At 35.9% G+C, this 18,590-nt stretch overlaps 1 protein-coding gene across 1 annotated transcript in view; it reads left to right on the top strand.

Annotated features, from left to right (window-relative positions):
* Positions 1 to 2,835: 2,835 nt before the first annotated feature.
* cmtr1 (cap methyltransferase 1) overlaps positions 2,836 to 18,590 on the top strand; it is a 36,965-nt gene continuing 21,210 nt past the window's right edge. Inside the window, 11 exon segments of the mRNA XM_056449592.1 lie at positions 2,836 to 2,991; positions 4,856 to 4,988; positions 7,664 to 7,815; positions 7,898 to 8,056; positions 8,139 to 8,231; positions 9,810 to 9,881; positions 9,996 to 10,090; positions 12,799 to 12,871; positions 12,954 to 13,152; positions 14,372 to 14,490; positions 14,581 to 14,677. Coding sequence (XP_056305567.1) covers positions 4,880 to 4,988; positions 7,664 to 7,815; positions 7,898 to 8,056; positions 8,139 to 8,231; positions 9,810 to 9,881; positions 9,996 to 10,090; positions 12,799 to 12,871; positions 12,954 to 13,152; positions 14,372 to 14,490; positions 14,581 to 14,677 — 1,168 coding nt within the window. The 5' untranslated portion in view covers positions 2,836 to 2,991; positions 4,856 to 4,879.

The raw sequence follows: 18,590 nt of genomic DNA on the forward strand, positions 1-18,590 counted from the left end.
TCATATTTTTTCATTTTACTCTGGAACTTCCCCATTTTGGTGATCAGCCTATCCACCCCCTCCCCCCACCCCCCACCTCTGTCGACTTTTTCGGTACCTATTAATCTACTGGACGTCTCCAACAGATTCGATTTTTCCTCTAGGATCGAAAAGCTAAGCTTTGCAGCTCTAATTACTTGCCCCCCAATTTCAACTTCCCTCAACTTCCCAATTTCAACTTCCTTCCTCCCTTCAAAGTAATTTTTTGATAATGTTTTTGAAGATCTGTTTAATGTTCATCATTTTTTATTATTATTTTATTTCATTTTTTTTGTTTTGTTATTATTTTGTGTTGTCACTTGTCACTTTATGTACACTGGAAGCTTCTGTAGCCAAAACAAATTCCTTGTGTGTGTGAAGCACACTTGGCAATAAAACTGATTCTGATTCTGATTCTGTATTTACAGTGTATAAAAAAAACTCATCAAGCACACAACCTCATACGTTAATATTAGTTTAGATTTAGGTTGTGACGTCAGGTGATCTAAATTCAATGTCAAACTAGCATCCAAGGATAACATTATTTTGCCATCCGATGATGGTGTCATATGATGTTAATATTTGGTTGATTTTAGTTTATGTTGTAAAGTGACAAAAGTCCAATGTCGAGCCAACATCTTAAACCAACATCATATTGACATCAAATACTGACATTTATTCGTCAGGTATGACAACCAAAATCCCACATCTGATAGACGTCATAGTGGTAACGTTCACACAACGTCAAGCTGTAACATCATCAGATGTTGAAATTTGGATAGTTTTAGGTTGGACATTGGACATTGGACATTGATGTCGGCCTGACATTGGGTTCTAACGTCAACCCAATTTTCATTTCCAAACACAATGCAACGTCCCACCGACTTCAGGTTACAATATCAATCTGACGTCATCTTGATGTCCTGTGCCTGCTGGAAAACATTCTTTGAACATCATTTTTGTAAACTGGGAAGATAATTTACCAATTGAATTGAAATATTTGCAAGTGTTTTCGAATGAATTCAAAGTTTTGGGATTGAATCCTCTCAGAATTACTCATTATGACAATTTATCACATTGTGTTATTTTAAATAGCTGGATGCAACCTTTATAATGCAAAATGAGATCGCATCTCTCAGCTTTCCTTTCCATAAGTTTGCATCCAGACCCATCTTGTTATGTTTGTAAAGTATTTGCTGTACTCACAGTTTTGAAGCATAAACTATAACATTGCCATAATTCAAGACCAAAGCTTTTTACTTTTTTTTCACCTGCTCCCAGAAGACTTTCAGTTTTGTTCAACAGCATTTTTTCTCTGTATGTAAAAGACACAAACAAATAAACCAGGTTGACATTAAGGATGCAGAACATTGGATTAAGTCACAAGCTCATTGTTCCCTTGTTTGCTGTAATGGATGACGTGAGCAGATAATCAAAGGGGGTTTTAAATCCTCTTAACACTGACTTATGAACAAAGCATTTGAGCATTAAGAACCACTGATGCAGCTAATGAGTTTGGTGCAGATCTGCCTTTAATGACAGGTATGTCCTCACCTAATGAGGGTTAAGCAGGGCTTAAATCATCTAACGGCAACTTGATACTGCAAACAGAGCACAGAGGGGGCAGCTTACTGACCAGTGTTTAGTTCCAATATGGAAAGCGTAGCCTATATTTTCAAAATGGTCTTCAATATATAAATTTGCTAGCCTATATATAGCAAATTTATATACATTAAACATTTAAAACTTTTATTTCTAAAATAAATAAATATATTTGCGTAACTATTTCTTAGAAAATAGATTTACATGTACATTTACATAATTTTTGAGAGTATATTTATTTGAATAACCATAAATAGACTACAAAAATCTCTATTGCATAACTGTGTAACATAGATGTATAGTTTTACATAAGATATGGAGTTTCTTTACTCTGAACTTCGTTTACCATTCATTTATATTCCTTTCGGCTTAGTCCCTTTATTAATCAGGGGTCGCCACAGCGGAATGAACCGCCAACTTATCCAGCATATGGTTTACGCAGTGGATGCCCTTCCAGCTGCAACAAATCACTGGGAAAGAACTTTGTTTATTTAATTCAAAATGCACTTAGAATTTATCACTATCAAAGCTAGAGTAAATGTAGGATATGATTGTGCATTTGCACTTGTCAGTTGTTATTATTCACAAACCAGTCTTTCACTCGACGTTTCTATCATCAACTAACGTTAACTTTCTTTTTTTTTTAATTAACTTTTATTTAGAAAAGAAGAATGTACAATATAAATCAGGAAGTAATCTGTAGAAGACTGGAACACAAGAATATACAATTACAAAGTGATGAGAACAATAAGTAAAAAGAAGTAATAGAAATTTTTTTTGAACAAAATAAAGAAAGGGGAAGTACAAAATACAAAAAGCAATAATTACTAACATACTGGAAGCATGATATTTTCATAAGTTTCTATTAACTTGCAGAATTTTTGTTGTTGTTAGATAAACGTATAGCTTTAAGCAAGGAATCAATTTCAATTAGAAAATGGGCAAATGAGGGAGAGGATTTAAGAAATTTTTGTTTGTGGATAAATAATTTTCATATAATAAAAAAAATATATATATATATTCTTCATTTTTATTCTTGGGACTAGAATAATAACAAATAATGTCTTTCAATTTAAATATTTGTTTTGTTGATTGGGATTTATTCAAATAATTACATAGATCTGACCAAAACTTTTGTAAGATTTTACACTAACTAATGTTAACTTTCAGGCGCTTGTTGTTTAACAAGGTAACGTCATCACCGTGCGCCACCAGTACGGTAAGACCCACTGAGAGTGGAACGCGGGCCAGACTTCACATTTGAAAATAAAACTTACAGCAGAAACTGTGAAGAAACTGTGCAGGTTGGATACAAATATGAGATTACAGTTCGGACGTGACTCTGGATAATAGCTGCATAATTTCTTTTAGGTACGTTTACGAGTGTCGCGCTAGCATTTCTTGTGAAATCGAAACCTAAGCAGCAGTGTTGATTTCACTTTGTTTATGTGCCACACTGTGCTGTTTATAAGCCTTTAGGGATGTAACTAGTCCACAATAAACCTGAATATCTGCAGAAGCGTAACAGCAACAACGATAACCACAGCTTGATCACTTTTTCATGATTGCACATGTAAACCGAGCATTAAGAGTCGTTTTGCAGGAGCAGCCGAATAATACTGGAACATTATTTTGAGATGTACACAATGACATGTTTTACACTTAATTGAGGTAAAGTTGGTTTTGTATTCGCACATTCGTTTATTTCTGAACAGCGACACGCTCCCCTATGTTGTTTACCATGGTACTTTGAATATTCGGTGTGAAATCGCATGCAAGCATGACTTCAAAACAACATTAGCACTATGTAATCGACTGTGGACAATATTGTACTTTGATAGTCATTGGCTGCTAAATATGTTTTCCCTATTTAGAATTTGCAAAAGTTATATTATTAAGAAGAAATTCTGAATGTGCGAATATAAAACCAACTTCACCCCAGTTTACACTTCCACCTGCAGTTTTAACCTGAATATCTAAGCTGATGTTATGTTTAGTTTATTTGGAATCAAATGGGTACTTTAGAAAGATTATTCGTTGTGTTATGAAGTATAAAATGCTATTGAATATACCATTTGTTTAGATTTTGAATGAACCGCATGCATTTGACCTCAACATTTTCTTTTGTATTTATTGTTATATAAGATAATTTAATTTTAATTCTGGTTATTTGTTAATAAAAAAAGCTATTTTTAAAGCAAATCACTACAGACTGTTGTGCTGAGAAACGCACCCCTTCCGCAAAATAGAGTTTCATTGCATTCTCAGTCTACATTTAGAAAAAAACATCAAAAGCCATAATTAATTAAAACGTAAAATTATTATTTTGATGGATAAAGCAAGGACAAGAAGTGAAACGCATTTTAAAATGCACTAGGTTTACAAATAAATGTAAGGTAAAAATATTGACTGTAGTGTAGCCTAAAATTATGATTTTTGGTGTGTTTTAAACAGACATTTAGTCTACGTAGAACACATAAAATTGTTGTTGCTGTTTTAAACTAAACCACACATTAAACAATTTACTTAATCTCTGCTCCGGTTTCCCCCACAAGTCTAGCTGAATTGGGAAGGCTGAATTGTCCGTAGTGTATGAGTGTGTATGGATGTTTCCCAGTGATGGGTTGCAGCTGGAAGGGCATCCGCTGCTTAAAACACATGCTGAATAAGTTGGCGGTTCATTCCGCTGTGGCGACCCCTGATTAATAAAGGGAATAAGCCGAAAAGAAAATGAATGAATGAACTTAATTCGTCTGTATTTTATTTAAAATCTATTTGTTTATTTATCTTCTGTAAGGGAAAGGTTTTATTCATGAAACTTCCCTCAGTCACTCACATTATTGTCATAACTCTATATTATTTTTTTTAAAATCAATTTCCGTTAATAGATGCATGTTTCAGAGGGGGTGCATTTTAAGGCAGAAGTGCGCCTCCAAGCACAACAAAGACAAAACCTTTTTTAAACACTGCAATACGGATAATTTAGTTCATCCAAATCACCTATAGCGCATGTCTTTGGACTGTGGGGGAAACCGGAGCACCCGGAGGAAACCCACACGAAGACGGGGAGAACATGCAAACTTCACACAGAAATTCCATCTGATCCAGCAGGGACTCGAACCAGCGACCTCCTCTAAACAAATGATCTGAAATTAATGATTGCTGAATAAAAAAGCACACGTTGTTGTCTTATGTTTATCATGTGATATATGTATGTATTTTTGAATGAGTGCAGGATTTGTGACCTGTTGAGTTAAAGATGAAGAGAGCGGCACCAGCATCAGACGAGCCTATAAAGAAGAGGAAGACAGCCCGTGAGGAATCGTCTGATGAAGATGAGGAGTCTTCACAAAGAACCACCAGTCAGGGTTAGACCGGAGTTTCTCTTGATAATTACAAACTTTACTCTAATTCGTATACTTTAATAGGGCTGGGAGATTTGGCCTTAGATCAAAATCTTAATTAATTGAATATTTTAACTCGATTACAATTAATGAACTATTATTTTATTTATTTATTTAATGTTTTTGCCCTCATAGTTGACTGACAAGTTTTGTACAGTAAATATGCTCACATATTGCAAGTGACATTTCTGAATGTAGGGTGGATTACTTGATTTAGGTTCTGAATGTCGATTTCCATTACTTTTTGATTAATTGCCCAGCCTTATACTTTAGTGTAAGTTCTCTAGCACTAAATCTCTGAGCACAGTCCTTTGTATAATTAGCACTTTTTGTGTGTATTGCCTCTTCTTGATGAATCGCTGAATTCCTCCTCAATTGTAAGTGGCTTTGGACACAATCGTCTGCTAAATGTAAGTGTACAGTGCATCAGGAAAGTATTCATAGCGCTTCACTTTTTCCACATTTTTTTATGTTACAACCTTATTCCAAAATGGATTAAATTCATTTATTTCCTCAAAATTCTACACACAGTATCCCATAATGACAATGTGAAAAAAGATTTGTTGAAATTGTTGCAAACTTACTAAAAATAAAAAACCTGAAAAATCACATGTACATTAGTAATCACAGCCTTTGCCGTGAAGCTCTAAATTGAGCTGAGGTACATTCTGTTTCCACTGATCATTCTTGAGATGTTTCAGCAGCTTCACTTGAGTTCACCTGTGGTAAATTCAGTTGATTGGACATGATTTGAAAAGGCATACACTTGTCTATATAAGGTCCCAGAGTTGACCGTGCATGTCAAAGCACAAACCAAGCATAGAGATAAGTAAGTAAGTAATGTGGATTTATATAGTGTATGGTCATCCATCCAAAGCGCTTCACAATCCACACCACCACCAGTGTGCAGCATCCACTTGGATGATGCGACGGCAGCCATAGGACAACGGCGCCAATGCGCTCACCACACACCAGCTATTGGGGGAGTGGAGAGACAGCGATGCAGCCAATTTGGTGGATTGAGATGATTGGGAGGCCATGATGGGTTGAGCCAATGGAGTGAATTTGGCCAGGACACCATGGCTACACCACTATTCTTTACGAGAAGTGCCATGGGATTTTTAATGACCACAGAGAGTCAAGACCTCGGTTTAACATCTCATCCGAAAGACAACATCCACTGACAGTATAGGGCCCCCTTACTTTTTACTGGGGCATTAGGACTCACACAGACTGCAGGTTGAGCACCCCCTGCTGGCCTCACTAACCCCAGATCCAACAGCAACCTAGTGTGGTCTCATGTGGTCTCCCATCCAGATACTGACCAGGCTCAGCCCTGCTTTGCTTCATTGAGTATCCAGCCTTTGGCTGCAGGGTGATTTGGCTGTGGCCATATAAAGGAATTGTCTGTAGACCTCCGAGAGACGATTGTCTTGAGGCACAAGGCAGGAGAAGGTTACATAAAAATTTCTGCTGCTCTGAAAGTTCCAATGAGCACAGTGGCCTCCATCATCTGTAAGTGGAAGATGTTTGGAACCACCAGGACTCTTCCTAGATCTGGCTGGCCATCTAAGCTGAGTGATCAGGGGAGAAGGGCCTTAGTCAGGGAGGTGATCAATAACCCAATGGTCACTCTGTCTCAGCTCCAGCGTTCTTCTTTGTAGAGAGAAGAACCTTACAGAAGGACAACCATCTGTGCAGCAATCCACCAATCAGGTCTGTCAGGTAGAGTGGCCAGACAGAAGCCACTCCCACCTGGAATTTGCCAAAAGGCATCTGAAGGACTCTCAGACCATAAGAAACTCAATTCTCTGGTCTGATGAGACTAAAATTGAACTCTTTGGAGTGAATGCCAGGCGTTACGTTTGGAGAAAACCAGGCACCGCTCATCATCAGGCTAATACCATCCCTACATTGAAGCATGGTGGTGGCAGCATCATGCTGTGGGGATGTTTTTCAGCAGCAGGAACTGGAAGACTAGTCAGAATAAAGGGAAAGATGAATGCAGCAATGTACAGAGACACCCTGAATGAAAACCTGCTTCAGAGTGCTCTTGACCTCAGACTGGGGTGACGGTTCATCTTCCAGCAGGACAATGACCCAAAGCACACCGCCAAAACATCAATGCAGTGGCTTCACAACAACTTGTTGAATGTTCTTGAGTGGCCCAGCCAGAGCCCAGACCTAAATCCTATTGAACATCTCCGGAGAGATCTGAAAATGGCTGTACACCGTCGCTTCCCATCCAATCTGATAGAGCTTGAGCGGTACTGCAAAGAGGAATGGGCAAAAGTTCCCAAAGACAGGTGTGCCAAGCTTGTGGCATCATATTCAAAAAGACTTGAGGCTGTAATTGCTGCTAAAGGTGCATCAACAAAGTATTGAGCAAAGGCTGTGAATACTTATGTACATGTAATCTTCAGGATTTTTATTTTTAATAAATTTGCAACAATTTCAAAAACTCTTTTTTCACATTGTCATTATGTGGTATTGTGTGTAGAATTTTGAGGAAATAAATTAATTTAATCCATTTTGGAATAAGGCTGTAACATAAAAAATAAAAACGTGAAGCGCTATGAATACTTTCTGGATGCACTGTAAGTTTCTACAAAGTCTGTTTATTAATGTTTATTTTCCAGATTCAAGTCAGAGTGAATCTCTCAGTGATGTTGAGGATCATAAACCCAGTTTCTCCAGGCCATCTGATTCCCAAAATTCTCAAGGCAACTTGGCCCTCAATGAAGCCTCTAACAAATTTGCGATGTACAACAATGTCTCTCAGAAACTCATGGTAAATAATTACAGAGTTAAAAAAAAGTCTTGTCAGCTTGTTAAACACATATTAATAATACGTTCTCTTCTTTTTCCTTCAGGCCAAAATGGGTTTCCGAGAAGGCGAGGGTTTGGGAAAGTACGGTCAGGGCCGGAAGGAGATTGTGGAAGCGTCGACTCAGCGTGGCCGCCGCGGTTTGGGTCTGATGCTGAAGGGCTTCCAGGGTGACCTCAATGTAGACTGGGAAGATGAGCCAGAGGTATGGAAACATTGGTGAATTTTTTATGCACTGCAGAGAAAGAATCCATTATTGCTTTCTCATGCATCATGTTTTCTCTTAGCCAAGTGCTATAGAACAGGTGTCGTGGTTTCCAGAAAGTTCTCCAGAGATCCCAGATTCGGATGAGCTGAGGGATTGGATGACAGTAGGAGAGGTATTGCCTTATGTTTTAAACAACGAACTCAAAGCCTTAGTTTTTTAATGCTGAAAATCCATAATCATCAACAGCGTAATTGGTTGGTTACCTTATTTTATAAAAAAATTCCTTAATATATTTTATTTACATATACAAGTATAGATTTTTGTGTGTTGGTTGAATTTGTAAAGCACTTTGGTCAACATCTGTTGTTTTAAACGTGCTATAGAAATCAAGCAAACAAACAAAAATGAAAGTTTACTGTTTAATCACTCTCAGTTTTTTTCTTTTGCTGAATTTAAAATTTGAATTATTTATCTCCTACACAGTATGTTGCACTCAAAAAATGATGTTAGCTGCCCAAGTAAAGTCTATGTGTGGGAAGCACTGATAAATATAACTTAGCTATAGAAATTAAGACCAAATATAAAAAAAAATAAACAAGATATAAGAAATATAGCTATGGAAAATATAACAAAATATAAGAAAACATCTTTGCTGTATAAACAGTTAGAAAGTATAGTAATGTACTAATAAAGTGCCTAAGGAATAGAGAGGAAAGAGTGTATCCTACAGGGGGTTTGTCAAGCCCACTCACCTGCATGGAGAACGCTACACTCAGAACTACACAATATATGACCAGGGTGTGTGTAAATGAACACAAAAGAAGATTTTTTTGAAGGAACTTGAAAACCTGCAACCATTGACTTCCATAGTAGGAAAAACAAATACTGTGGATGTCAACGTTTACAGGTTTCCAGCTTTCCAGCTTTCCAGCTTTTATCAAAATTTCTTGTTTTGTGTTCAGCAGAAGAAAGAAAGTCAAACCAGTTTGTGACAAGAAAAGGGCGAGTAAATGATGACTGAATTTTCACTTTTTAGGTGAACTATCCCTTTAAGTGTTACATATTAAGCATTATAATATCATTACGCTGCTTATCTGTATAGTTATGAATGTCACTGTTCCTTTTGAACAATGAACACACTCATGCTTAATTAAACAAATTTTCCCAAAACATTTTTACAATTTTACATTTAAAAAAAATCTAAAGTTTTTGGAATTGCACAAGGACAAGCAATTGTTAATTATTTTTGTTTCATTTACATTTATGTATATTATAAGTAGGCCGACATGGAATTTGCATATGCAGATGTTTTAGCCCAACATTGAGTCTATTTATTTACTTATGGAAATGTGTGTAAATATTTATTTTATCATTGAATAATATGCAAATCACTTGGTAATAAATCTCTTTCCGATTCTGACTCTAATATGTTTTTATAATTTATTTACAATACAGTTTCTAAGGTAATATTTACAGTATTTTAATAGACATATTATATAAAAAAAACATGCTTTGTTGGCCAAACACGTGGATCTAATTAGATTTGCATTGTAAACCTTAAATACAAGTTAAAAAGCTATTCTTTTTTTAGTTTCATGTGTTAAGTTTTTAGTTACTACACTCTCAAAATCATTCTGCATAAATCCTCAGATTTATTTGTTTATTTTTTTACAAAATTTTGCTCAGAAATAGCAATAAAACATCCGGAGATGTCTGTCTGTTTGTCTAATATGTATGCTTCATTTCATAGAAAAAATTAAAAATTGATGATGAAACTGAATTTTGCTCAGAGAATCTTCTGCATCTCCTTCTGCGCTGTAAAGTGAGTATGTCAACCATATCTTAGGATTGTTAATGATATTTTGAGTCAATTTGTTCTTCCTGTTTTTTTATTTTGGATAGACAGTAAAGCCTTTTTATTTGGATTTCTTTTCAGACTGTGTTTGATGACTTGGAAGGTGAGGAGATGAGGCGAGCACGCACTCGATCAAACCCGTATGAAACCATCCGAGGGGCTTTCTTTCTCAACAGGTGTGTGTATGTGTGTGCGGGTTTGACGTGTCCACCTGCACACACTATTCAATTCTGATTCTCAATTTTATTTAGTTATAGATTTAATACAAATGCTACTGATATTTGCAGAAAGGATCAGCACACACTTTATTTCGGGTGCATGGGTACATTGAAACACATTTCACATCTTCAGATGCATGAAAAAAGTGTAAATAATATAAAATATTGCTGACAAAAATAACGAGACCCTCATATCAGGGTTTCCACTAGACATGGGCCGGTATAAGATTCTGACAGTATGATAACCTTGGCTAACCTACTTTAAAATATATTCTTTTTAAATGTCTGTGTATAAAACTAAAACTTTTTTTTCCCGCTTTGAAAACAACATATTTTATTTTTTGCCAGATTCATAATAGTTTGGAACAGTAAACATGTCTGGCTAAATAATTCAAATGAATCATTGACTTCTGCTGTCTTCAATTGTTTCCAAAACTCTGATTTATTTACAATTTAAAACGGCATCTTTGGATATTTTTTTTTTTGCTGGAGATACTGTTGTCCTAAAAAAAAGAAAAAAAAAAAAAGTAAATAAATCCTAAAACCTTGGTTTTGAAACCTTGACTTTTTCAAACCGTGGTATACCTTGAAAACGGTTATCGTGTCATGCCTAGTTCCCACATGTCATGGAATATCATGAAATATTAAAACGCAATTGAGAGTCAGGGAATTGAATAATATTTTTAAAATAATCTTGGAATATTAGGAATTTTTGTTTGGCACTTTAAATTTTAGTGTCAGTTTAATTAAAATGTAATGTTTGTCCTTATTCTGTAACACTTTACAATAAGGTTGCATTAGTTCATGTATTTACTAACAGGAACAAACAATTAACAATACATTTACTACAGTATTTATTCGCCCTTATTAACTTTAGTTAATGGAAACAAAGTTGTTTAATGTTGGCTTATGTTAACCCTCAGTACTAATGAATTTGTAATTAGTAAGTGTTGAACTATGGTTATGTATTAAATGCTGTACAAGTTCATTATTAGTTCCTGTTGGTAGATACATTAACTAATGAAACCTTTTTGTAAAGTGTTTCACACAATTTGCCTATTGTTATGGCTAGGTTATCTTTTTTCTTCTGGAAGTCACTCAAGTCAAATGCAGTCACCAAATCCAGTTAACAAAGACAAACATGCTTGGAAAATTTCAAGAGCTTAAGCCAGAAAATGAGCACTTCAAAAGACTGTGTGATTTGGTGCTTTTGTTTCTTTTACTTTCTCTTTAAAATCTGAGGTAAATTATCTGTTGTTGCTCTCATAATGATTTTATACTGATGTAAAATGGTATTCAACCTCAAATAATTTTTATATTACGCGAAGCACAACAGCGTCCTGTTTTTGATATCATAGTAGGCTATGGAAACTCAGCTTTTTAATCAGCGAAAGTAAGAATATTTGACATTGTTTATATAGACAGAAATACACAGATTCTAAACAGAGCAATTCAATTCTACATATCTTACTAAAGCTATGAAGCATGTTCAGGGGAGGTTTTTATAGGGCTTTTCACACAAAATGCTATTTCAAAGTGCTTTAAAATCACACTTTAAGCATAACACATTAAATAAAGGAATCAAAATGAATAAAACAGATTAAAAACAAGTTTAAAAGGACTTTAAGACACTACTAGTGTGATTCAGCCAAGAGCCGTGAATGTTTTGTTCTCTGATTAAAATTAGCAGTAGAAACAGTAGCTGCGTCCCAAATGGCACACTATACACTATGCACTCATGCTCAATGTACTTATGCACAATCACAATCAGCAGCATAGTATATGTAGTGTCGTCCCAAATGGAACAGTAATGGTTTATTTACCCAGTGGAAATTTAGACCGTTTCCCTGTTGACGTTTGACTGTTTTCAAATTAGTGAAATAAATGACCAACGTTCCAAAGACTACCTGCCATGAGTATAACCACATTCACCATCGGGAGGCGCTATAATCACTCTCGTAGGAGAATTTTGCTTTCACAATCCAAAATAAATGAAGTTATCCAACATGTGCGACCGATAGATCCCCTACGTGAGCAAGGCTGCGGTCATTGAGTGTGCGAAGTGTCCATCATTCCACTCTTCATTTTAACGGTTGAATAAGTGCATCATCTGGGTAATTAAAGTGCACTTATTATTTTTAGAGTTTTCAGTGTGAACGCTCTACTTAACCTATTTATACTACAAAATGGCGTAGAATAGAATTTTGGACGCACCTTGTGTATTATTACACTTCTGTTTGCTTGACTATAAAAGCTGATTTATACTTCTGCATCAAGTCGCGAGCCTGATGGAGCGATTGTTTACTAGCGTCGAGTCCCTTGAAAAAGCTCCAGATGGAAACTTTTGTTTTGTTTACCTTACGATTAAAGTTGTTGCACATCCGCTGGTTTCCGCCTCTGAATGAGCGAGTTTTAGCTACTTGTACATTAAGTTAGCGTTCAGAAAAAACTAAACCGGAAGAAATACGACACTGAGGAACATAACCTACTACCAGCTAGCGTTTCTGAAGTGTTATTGCAGAGCAAAACAAACAGCGCGCAGAAGTGTAAGTGCACGGCTACGCGCAAGGCATGCGCTGTGGGTCACGCCGATCACTCGACGCAGAAGTAAAAATCAGCCTTAAAATCAAAAACGCACAATATAAGTGTGTCTTCTTTCTCCTCAGAGCTGCTATGAAGATGGCGAACATGGATCATGTTTTTGACTATATGTTCACCAACCCAAAGGACTCTCAAGGGGTGAGACGACAGTTAATGGCATTAGGGATAGAAATATTTGCTGTGAAAATGTTTATGAATTGGAATTTGTGTTTGTGTGTAGAAAGTCCAGACGCGTGATAAGGAAGGTGAGTTGCTGTATTTCGGAGACGTTTGTGCAGGACCGGGAGGATTCTCAGAGTATGTGTTGTGGCGACGGCGCTGGCATGCCAAAGGTTTTGGGATGACACTTAAAGGAGCAAATGATTTCAAGCTGGAAGATTTCTATGCTGCCCCTAGTGAGCTCTTTGAGGCCTATTACGGTACGTGTGCACATATGGCATGGTTTAATAATTCAAACATGAATTAAACAAGAATTCAGTTTTTTTGAGAATACACAGCTGACTTTTTTCATGCTCACAAGGGCTGCATTTTTTCCCTTAAATATATAAAAATATTCAAATTGTTTAAATAATTACAATGTAAATAACTGTTAAAGGCAACATATTATGCAAAAAACTCTTTTATAAAGGGTTTAAACAACAGTTGTGTGGCAACAGTGTGTGTATTTAACCAGCTTCTAATGGTAAAAATCATATAATTAATTTATTTTTTACTATCACACTTGATAAAAACAGTCTTCAGAAACACTTTGATTGGCATTCTCTCTTTGTACATTTCATCTGAGGGAGAAAGCCCCGCTCATTAGTGATGATCTCTCCCTCATTAGCATAAACAGCCCTGAGTGAAAAACCTTGACTTTTCCAAACCGTGGTATACCCTGAAAACGGTTATCGTCCTATGTCTAGCTGCCAGTAAGCTTGTTTATATAGTTCCTATCCTATTACTGTGTGTGCACTGTTGTGTGTAATGTTTGTATGTGTCTAACCACTTATAAGGATAGTGGGTTTCGCAAGTCACTGGAATTGTTATTTTGGGGGATATGAGCTGGAAAGTTTGGGAACTCCAGAGCTTATTAATGGCACTCAGAAACCTCTTGTTGTTGTTATTGTTATTATTATTATTATTATTATTATTATTATTATTGTCAGAAAATGAATTACATTTATTACAGATGCATTCAGTTGGTCAAAAATAAAGAAATGTGTTGCAAATTTGATGGTTTAAAAAATGTTTATTATGCATATTAGAAAGTTTTCTTTTTTGGATTTTGTGACACCTTTGAACTAATAAACTAATGCAAAAATCAGCTTTGGTAAAACAAAAATAAACTGCTTTTTAAAATCCTTTAAAACAGACAATTACAATTATATCAATGAATTTACTTATTTAATTGAAATTTTTAAATATTTTTAATTATATAAATGACTTCTTTTGGTCTTAAATCTTTAATATATTCATTATTATAATTAATTAATTTTATTTATTTATTTTTTATTTGGCAGGGACAGTGTACATTAGTAAGCATTTCTGCAAATGCACAAGAATTAGCCAGAAGGCTATTTTCCATCTGTTAACTTCAGTACATGTACTAAATGTATTCAGTACATAATATATTCCTTTTTTGACTGGGTGTTTCAGGTGAGGGTGGGATTGATGGCGATGGTGACATCACACGGCCCGAGAACATCAGTGCGTTTCGTAATTTTGTCTTGGACAGCACTGAGGGCCGGGGCCTGCACTTCATAATGGCGGATGGGGTAAGACATGCTGTTCTGTGATTGGATCAAATGAAAATATTGCTTTGTGTGGTCAGTGGCTGTATATCCTGATGGTCTGTTGCTCCTCAGGGCTTTTCTGTGGAAGGACAAGAGAACCTTCAGGAGATTCTGAGCAAACAACTGCTTCTGTGTCAATTCCTCACCGCCCTGTCTGTCGTCAGACCAGGTATTTTGTGTGTGTGCGCTTTTGTTTGTGTGTATATATATATATATATATATATATATATATATATATATATATATATATATATATAAATAAAGTACTTTTAAAAGGTATTCACTGCCTTATAGGGCAAAGCAATTCTTATAGGCAGAGAAAATATCACAATTGTTGTTTTAATAAAATGTTAGCTGATATCATTACGTTTCAAAAAGCAGAGAATAATGTGTCCTGAGATTCCAGAAGCATTGACTGCATGATGAAACCTATTAAAATGCAACCTGAATCACCTTTTGGCCTGTTTTCACTGCCACTTAAACGTGACCAAGTTGGGATTTTTGCTTATATGTGACACATGTCGGATCTGTTCTATGACCATGTAAACATGAAGAAAACGCATGCATTCGGATATTCAGAGATCGGTTTCAGGCCTCCTTCATATGTGGAAATAAATTAGATATAAATAGGATATGTGACAATGTGACTATCATGTAAACAGACAGATCGGATTTATTGAGGCATTTCATTTTGTACGTCATTAAACTTGTGACCGTGTGGTAATTCGTGGTTTAATGACATAGAAGGAAGAGCGTGTGTGGAGACGCCGACGCAGTAAACAACAACAACAACAGAGGAAACATGGAGGAGGAAAGTGGTCAGTCGCCACAACTTGCTCACACCAGACGTGAGATCTCATACCCACAAATTCCTCTGAATGGTGGAGTACACAATATAAAAACCATAGGCGCAAACTGCGATGACGACCCTTTCCCTTCTACTCCTCCACCACCTCAAAATCATTTTGAAGTTGGGTAAACTTAGCATATTTTGCAGAGCTAAGAGCAAGTGGGCTAGTGTGGTGCTGATGCTAGAACCCGTCTTAAAGATAAATTGAATATGTGTCACAATTAAAAGAACGTGTAAACAGACAGGCAAAAAAATCAGATATAAGCAACAAATCGGAATTGGGCATCAAGACCTGACCGTGTAAACGGGGCCTTATAAAGTGCTGTCACACAAGTGAGTTCTTAACAAACACAACATTGCTGCGTTTACTTAAATATACAAATTATAAGGATATGTACATATTTATATATTTAAAAAACACACACAAAAATAATGCTCCTTTAGTTTTGTTATTGGGAATCTATTATGTATAAAATGGTTTTTTGAATACGGGACTGCCAGATACGAACTTCATCATCCACAAAAATTATTCATCCTCTTCTTCAGGCATGTCCAAGCTCAGTCCTGGAGGGCCGGTGTCCTGCAAAGTTTAGTTCCAACCCCAATGAGACACACCTGGGCTAGCTAATCAAGCACTTACTAGGCTTTCTAGAAACATCCGTGCAGGTGTGTTGAGGCAAGTTGGAGCTAAAATCTGCAGAACACCGGCCCTCCAGGACCGAGTTTGGAAACCCCTGCTCTTCTTGCTCTGTTAAATCCACAGCTTTGACATAACTGGTGAAGGGACTTCATATATTTTCAAATAGCTTTTTTGTATAAACGTTATTTTGTATTTATTTATTTAACAGGGACATGCACAAAAATTACATTTACCTCAAAAAGGAAAGATACATTGTGCCAGGTTGTTGCAGGATTGCTATTTTCCACCTGCAGTTCCTAATAATCGCATATAAACTGAAACACAAATCACCTTCTAGTCAGGTGTGAAAACATCTTCTAATTTGTACATGTGATTATTTATGTTAGGAGAGAATTCCATAGATTTGTGGCTTTATGAATAAAAGAAGAATGACCAAGTGAGGTTTTACATCTAGGGACATTCCCCTCTTACCATAGAACGTTTCGTTCGTGATGCTTTCTCTAATTTGGAATTGAAACATTATTTCAACGATAGAACAGAAAGATTGTGAATCATTTTAAAAACAAAACAAATATTGGAATATTTAATAATAATATAAAAAATTAAGTGACTAATTAAGTTTTAATTAACTAATTAACTCATTTTTTTAACTAATTAAGATTAAGTTTTTTAAGATAATGCAAAGATGGTAAAGACGAGGCTTTTTATCATGAATTTTACATGCCTGATCAGCTGGTAATGGAAGGCTTGACAACATCTGTCTTATCCACTGAACCTATTTGGCCTTTGCATCTTTGTCTAAAGCAAAGCTACACACTTTTTGGCATGGAACAAGCAGCTGAGGTCTATAACAGGGTTCTCAATCTCCATCCTCGAGGTCCGGTGTTCTGCAGATTTGACCTCCAACCCCAGTCAGACACACCTGGGCTAGCTAATCAAGCTCTTACTAGGCTTTCTAGAAACATCCTTGCAGGCAAGTTGGAGCTAACCAGTCAGACACCGGCCCTCCAGGACTGAGTTTGAGAATTCGTGGTCTATAGAGTGGAGGAACTATGACGTCACCTTGTAGGCTCATCTGCTGCTAGCATAAAACTGGTTCCCTCGATAAAATCCCTATAGGATTTTCCCATAGGCTTTTTGAAGATTGCGAATAATAAGCTCTGTGTTCAAACACAGATCATTACACTTACACGTTTTGTCCAGCCGGATAATCCTCACACGAAAATACAACGTTTAGCACTTTTGGATTTTAAATGCAAATGCAAGAATTGAAAAGCTAACATTAGGCTAAAAACAGACTACCGTGCCTTCAGGGCGCTCGCCTGTGACGTCAGCACCACCCTGCTACAGACAACTTTTCAAGCATATTTTTAGAAATATGACAAAGATTTAATCTCTCAGTTTATTATATTATAATCCACGCTATATATTATAAACAAATAGAAATACAGTCACATATGCTTTCAATTTTAAGGAGGAGTGTAAATGAAGAGTTTAGATGCAAAAACCAGGTGCCATCTGAACATTTCCTCTAAAAATTGGGTTTTTTTCAGCCTCTTATGTTTATGTTTAGTTATTTCACATTAAATGCAATGAAAATAATCTATTCTTTGCACAAAGAGTAAAATGACTGAAACTACACACAACAGTCTGAGAAAAATGTTCATTTTAGATGAAAATTTCAGATGACACTCAGAGGGTTTTGCATCTAAACTCTTCAAATACTGCATTTATGACAGAGTTAAATGTGTTTAGATGAGAAAAAAAATGATGAAAAATCTATTGATCACGTTAAAGTGACAGTTAATATGTATGTAATTCTGCACATTTATTCACACGTTTGCATTACTTGGAGCAGGAAAGAGACAGACTGCACTGGTAAGCTGTATCTTCATAATATTGTTTAAATAAAATAAATGATCAACAAATTAATGTCTTGACAGTCTTTACAAGTGAAGGTATTATCTACACACAATATGTATTCCCAATTAAAAAAATACTACAAACTATAAAATACTATTCATGAAAATACTTAAACAACAGACAAATCCAAATGCCCAACGCAAGTGAGCTGCGCTCCAGACCAGCACAGCTCGATGACGTATAATACCTCCGACACCGCCTGTAGTCCCATTGAGCAACTTGATAGCAACTGTCTTCTTAAAGAAGAGTAACTGATTTAAAAAATCAAGAGTGAGATGTAACTGATGTGTTTTATGACGTAGAATAAAGCGTTTAAGTATCTTGAGTTTGTCTTCGCCATAAACCTTATTTAAGCGATTTAACTGAAATCCCATTCAACTGGAACCAGAACAGCTAAAATGCTAACTCGCTTTCGGGTTTTTGCATACAAATTGACATCATAGTTCCTCCACTATATAGTGTGTCATTTTTGTTTTTACATGAGCTGATATCATGGTAATGCTTTATTTTGATGGTCCATTTGAGTATTAGTAGACTTTCTGTGTAATATCTGTTGATACAGCTCCTTCAACAGACATTTAACTGACTATAAGAAGGTTTGCAACTACATGTCAACTTACACTAACCCCAACTCTAACCTAACAGTCTACTTATAATGTAATGAGAATT

Source organism: Danio aesculapii, chromosome 23 (genome assembly GCF_903798145.1).
Source record: "Danio aesculapii chromosome 23, fDanAes4.1, whole genome shotgun sequence".
NCBI lineage: Eukaryota > Metazoa > Chordata > Actinopteri > Cypriniformes > Danionidae > Danio > Danio aesculapii.